The 5588-nt window shown below is 48.8% G+C and overlaps 1 protein-coding gene across 1 annotated transcript; it reads right to left on the reverse strand.

The window, feature by feature from the left end:
* Positions 1-406: 406 nt before the first annotated feature.
* PMAIP1 (phorbol-12-myristate-13-acetate-induced protein 1) lies at positions 407-5164 on the reverse strand. The gene is made up of 2 exons (XM_077891429.1): positions 4964-5164; positions 407-2287 (listed from the first exon to the last, which is right to left on the reverse strand). Exons 1-2 carry the CDS (start codon positions 5019-5021, stop codon positions 2181-2183), a joined length of 165 nt encoding a protein of 54 aa, XP_077747555.1. The 5' UTR covers positions 5022-5164; the 3' UTR covers positions 407-2180.
* Between the last annotated feature and the right edge of the window lie 424 nt (positions 5165-5588).

Raw genomic sequence — 5588 nt, forward strand, 5'->3', positions numbered from 1 at the left:
GCCATCGTAAAGGAAACCGCACAGAAGCTGCCCTAGCCCGGCAGAGGCCCCAGGCCCAGGAGGAGGGGACGGCCCCCCTACCTCTAATGAGATCACCGATCTCTGGAGGCTGCTTTAAATAAACCCTCCCAGGCACTATTGCAAGGCACTCCAGGCCTCAGCCTGGCATGCAGTTCTTCTTGTTCACTCTTTCCTCTCCCAGTCAAATGGGGAGTCCCCTGATGGCAGCAATTGTGCTAACTAATGGCAGCAATCATGTTCCATGTCCCGTATTTTCCACTCTGGGGACAGAACTGTAACTGAGGAGGCAGTGGTCAGAAGGGGCCTGCTGACGGAAATCGCGAAAATAATTTTGGTTTCATAATGAATGCCCGGCAGCCTGATGACACAATGAACACCACGAAAAGAATGGTGATAATGTTTAATAGTTCGTAGCTACAGTATCAAGTTTTGTATGTATAAATACAGGTACACACCATAAATATCCATATGGCAAGATATCTGCCCCTAAACAGACAAAAAGCATCTTTGCAGCTAAATAATACTGAAGACAAACCGATCCTGAGGTAATTTTTCATCTAAAGTGACTACAGCCTCTATCAAAACATTCTTACTGTAAAGTTCAAGTGGATATGAAAGCCTCGTCTCATAACCAAAAAGCGTAACTTTAACTAATACACGTTTTCAAACTGAACCAAAAAAAAAATATTTTAATCATAAATAGGTAAAATAAATAAAATTATTCTTGCTGAAACTCAATCATGATATTATTACTTCTTTTTTATATATCTGGGGACTTCTTTGATAACCTGACCTTTTAACAATAAAAGTGAGATCAATGAAAACTTTCTCAGAATCTACATACTATTCTAATGCAAGTTCCACATATATGTAATTTTTATGCATTTTTATTCTAGATAAGCAATCAAGCCATTCTCTTTATTTAAAAAAGTATATCCCAACTTTGTAAAACTTGCTTAATTTCTCTTAAAAGATCACTTCTTAGAAGATGGACACTGACTAGTATGAGAAGGGCATTTTACAGATTTTGGAAATGTCTTTAGAAATACATTGTTCTTCTTACCAAGTAACTTTAGAATATTTGTCTTACTAAGTGTTAATTATAGCAGTAGAAAGTCTAAATCACTTTTTTTCCTCCTTTATTTCTCATTATACAAAATCCCCACGCTCTTATTGCTTTAACATTGTACCTGCAAGAATCTTACTGGCACCAAGTAACACCTCGATTTACAAGTATCAAAGTACAGACTTTCCAGTTATGACACCCAGAAACATAATTCAGTGAAGGGTCATTGTAAGAGAGGCAATACATTCTGAATCAAAAGAAACAAGCTTTCAAATAATTTTATATTTTGTAGTGAGTGACCTATGGAATCAACATTCACTATGTTGTTCTCAGAATGAAATCTTGTTTAAAGATTTGTTTAAAGAGAGTATATAAACCCGATATTACACATCACTTTGAAGCCGTCATCCAAAAATAAAAACCAACACTAAACATATTGTTTCTCTGCCCCTGACCACAGGCCATTCACTTGCTGACTCCTCTTACAGTAGGCTAGACAGCAACCTTCAACAAAATTACCAGAATAATCTTCGAAGTAAAAACAAAATGCGTAATTAATTCCTTACTTTTCAAAGCTCCTTGAATCTTGCTTTAAAATAAACAAAGTGGGGATCCCTGGGTGGCGCAGCGGTTTGGCGCCTGCCTTTGGCCCAGGGCGCGATCCTGGAGACCCGGGATCGAATCCCACATCGGGCTCCCGGTGCATGGAGCCTGCTTCTCCCTCTGCCTGTGTCTCTGCCTCTCTCTCTCTCTCTGTGACTATCATAAATAAATAAAAATAAAAAAAAAAAGATTTAAAATAAACAAAGTGGTTTTCTAACATTCTCACAGCCCCCCCCAAAAAAAAAGGACTTCTGCAAAATCTCCATCAGACATCCATTTTTAATGTATCATCTTGGCTTCCGAGGGCATTCAAAAAGCAAGTGAAAGCTCGCTCCCAATCTTCTCCATTACAAGGCATTTCTTCTAACCGATGAAATCTGCACCTATCGGGAAATCTTCCATTTTTAAAAAGAATCTATCGATGAAATTTGCACCATTTCAGCAATCTTTCGTTTTCAAAGAATCTCGTCGTTCAAAAGTTCCAACGCAATCAGGTTCCTGAGCGGAAGAGTTTGGATAACAGATTCAGAAGTTTCTGCCGGAAATTCAGTTTGTCTCCAAATTTCCTGAGCTGAATGGCACACTCCACTTCGAGCTCTGAAAAAGAAAAGAAAAGCCACAAAACTTACACTGACACTAAAAACTGCAACCAGCAAGAGTTAAAATGCCCATCCAAGGGACAAGCTGAGTATTTACTCGGTGAAGTATTTATCTTCATTTTAGCTTTATGTACACCCATTTTCTGAATGTGAGAAAGGTGACTTAGCTTGCACCCACCACACCCTAACACACTGTGACTCATAAATAAAAAAAGGAATAAGAGTAAAAATAAAGACATTTACTTTGAAATCTTTTTTTTTTTTAATATTTTATTTATCTATTTGACAGAGAAAGAGAGAGAGCACAAGCAAGGGGAGCTACAGGCAGAGGGAGAGGGAGAAGTAGGCTCCATCCCAGGACCCTCGGATCTTGACCTGATGCAGATGCTTATTAACCAGGGCCACCAAGGCACCCCAGGATTTACTTTTTAAATGGCAGTAATTCACAGCTCAGACTATGCCTTCATTCATAGACAAATCTAAACGTGCTCTTACACTCATTGAAAAAGACTGAAATTTTCTCATAAGACTCATAAAACCTTGTAGCAAAAGTAAGTCTACATTCTCTAAAATACCTTAGCAATTTATATTTGCCAATTAAACCAATTTCTTCCTACAAACCGAATTCGTACCAATCCATTGCCTTTATGAGTGAAGCAGAAGAATTTTAATTTACAAGTTTACTGCTTTTTAGAAGTGAGATGTTGTAATTAAATGAATATTAATTTAAGAAAAAGGATTCAAAGAAAGAAAGAAAGAAAGAAAGAAAGAAAGAAAGGAAGGAAGGAAGGAGAAGGAAAGGAAGGAAAGGAGGGAGGAAGGAAGGAAGGAAGGAAGGAAGGAAGGAAGGAAGGAAGGAAGAAAGAAAAAGAAAGAAAGAAAGAAAGAAAGAAAGAAAGAAAGAAAGAAAGAAAGAACAAAGAGGATTCCGAGGGGGCTTTAGGAGAAAACATGATCTGTCACTAAAAGGGCGGGGGGGGGGGGGGGGGGGGGGTTGTGGACAGAACTAGCTGCTGGTGGTCTCCTTAATCTTTCTGTTAATTATATTTCTATAAATGTAGTAATAAAAAACTGACACTACATGAGGTGAGATGTTAAGTAAACCTATTTGGCAATCACACAATATACACATACGAAATCATCATTATTTGATGCATACATAAATCAAAGCTAATGCAATGTGATATGTCACATCTCAGTAAAAGAAAAAAGAAAGTATTACTACCTAATGGAATATAAGAGGTCCCTTTCTGCTGTACTGTATTATTATGAACAAAGATAAATGCTCAGGTTAGGCCTTCCCCAAACTGCAGAATTCTTTAACATCACAAAAGGTGGGCGAAGCTTTTTGCCTCCCAAGTAGGAGCCACGGGGTGCCAACTTAGTCAGGGCCAGATTGTCAATGCATCACTTCCTCTGCACTCCTCAAGGACTCTGTGAAACGAAACTAAGTGCAGGGCGCTTAGGTGGCTCAGTTGGTTAACCCTCTGCTTTTGGCTCAGGTCATGATCTCAGGGGCGTGGGATCGAGGCCCAAGTAGGGCTCCTGGCTCAACCAGGGGTCTGCTTCTCCCTCTGCCCCTCCCCCTGCTTGTGCTCTCTCAAATAAGTTAATAAACTAAAGGGACCATTACTATCTGATGCAATATGCACCGCTACTGCCCACCCACCCCCTTAGCAGATAGCTGCCTTATTTGGTAAGATTTATAAGGGGGGAGGGTTATATCGAGGGAGGAGGACAGTGGATGGATTACAAAGCCCTGGAGACCAACTCTCATTTCTGCAACTACTAACGACTTAAGAAACAGAACTACTCTCCGGTATCGCTGTAACTCTCCAGGACCGCCTGTCCGCACTTCCCTAACTCCCCAGGACCTCCATCGTCCTCGCTTCCCTAACTCCCCAGGACCTCCATCGTCCCGGCCTCCCTAACTCCCCAGGGCCTCCATCGTCCTCGCCTCCCTAACTCCCCAGGACCTCCATCGTCCCATCGTCCTCGCCTCCCTAACTCCCCAGGACCTCCATCGTCCCATCGTCCTCGCCTCCCTAACTCCCCAGGACCTCCATCGTCCCATCGTCCTCGCCTCCCTAACTCCCCAGGACCTCCATCGTCCCATCGTCCTCGCCTCCCTAACTCCCCAGGACCTCCATCGTCCCATCGTCCTCGCCTCCCTAACTCCCCAGGACCTCCATCGTCCCATCGTCCTCGCCTCCCTAATTCCCCAGGGCCTCCATCGTCCCGGCCTCCCTAACTCCCCAGGACCTCCATCGTCCTCGCCTCCCTAACTCCCCAGGGCCTCCATCGTCCCGGCCTCCCTAACTCCCCAGGACCCCCGCCGTCCTGGCCTCCCTGACCTCCACCAGTCCTCCGCGGAAGGGAGGATCCAGCCTACTGCTCGGCGGGGGCCCGAGGGCGGCAACCCTCAGAGCGAGCCCCGGCCCCCCTGCGGAGGCAGAGGCCGGCTCCGGGGGCGCCAGGGCCCGGACAGCTCCCGGAGCCTCCCCCGCGCGCAGCCTCCCCGCGGCGGCCTGCGCGCCCCTGCACTTTCCCTCCCCCGGGCGGGGCCGGGCCGCGACGCATCGCGCGGGAGACCTGCCCCGCCGCCGCCCTCCCGACCCGCGTCCCCCGACGCCTCCACCAGCCTGGGAAGCCCCGGGGCCCGGCGGCTCCTCACCTTCGGGGGCCCGCGTGGGGCCGGGCTGCGCGCTCTTGCGCGCCTTCCGGCCGGGCATCTCCGCCGGCGGCCGCGGGGAGCTGCAGCGCACGACGCCCTGGGCCTGGGGACCAGCACGGGCAGCTCGGGACCAGCACGGGCACCGCGGGACCAGCACGGGCGGCTCGGGACCAGCACGGGCACCGCTGGCAAGACCCGAGGGGCCGCGCCGCTCGCCGCTCGCCGCTCGCCGCTCGCTGCTCGCTTTGCGCGTTCGCGCGCCGGCGCCCTCCTCTTATAGGGCGGCCCCGGGGACCGTGACGCGGCGAAACTTGGCTCTGCGCCCGCCCCCGCCCCGCCCCCGAGGTCGCTGCGGGGCGACCTGCCCGGGCCCGTGGACCCTCCCGCTCCGCAGCCCCTGCCTTCCCCCGCGGGCCGGGACCCGGGAGGGGGGGATCCCGGCGGGGGACCCCCCCCCGACCCCCCCGACCCCCCGCCCCCCCCCCCGGGACAGCTGCGGCGGTGGCGGAGTCGGGAAGCCGCGAGCCGGGCAGGCCCTCCTAGCGGGAAGGCGGTGGGGGTGCGGGCAGGGCGCTGGGTCCTTATCGTAACCGGCAATTAGAGACCCAGGGCAGGTCCCGGAAAG

This window comes from Canis aureus, chromosome 1 (assembly GCF_053574225.1).
Source record: "Canis aureus isolate CA01 chromosome 1, VMU_Caureus_v.1.0, whole genome shotgun sequence".
Classification (NCBI taxonomy): Eukaryota; Metazoa; Chordata; class Mammalia; order Carnivora; family Canidae; genus Canis; species Canis aureus.

Bases quoted from the DNA above. Each gene is read 5' to 3' on its own strand.
- PMAIP1 (XM_077891429.1), bottom strand. From the start codon at position 5,021: ATGCCCGGCCGGAAGGCGCGCAAGAGCGCGCAGCCCGGCCCCACGCGG. The intron at 2,288-4,963 runs GTGAGGAGCCGC...TTTCTTTTTCAG, and splicing joins CCCCACGCGGGCCCCCGAAG to AGCTCGAAGTGGAGTGTGCC.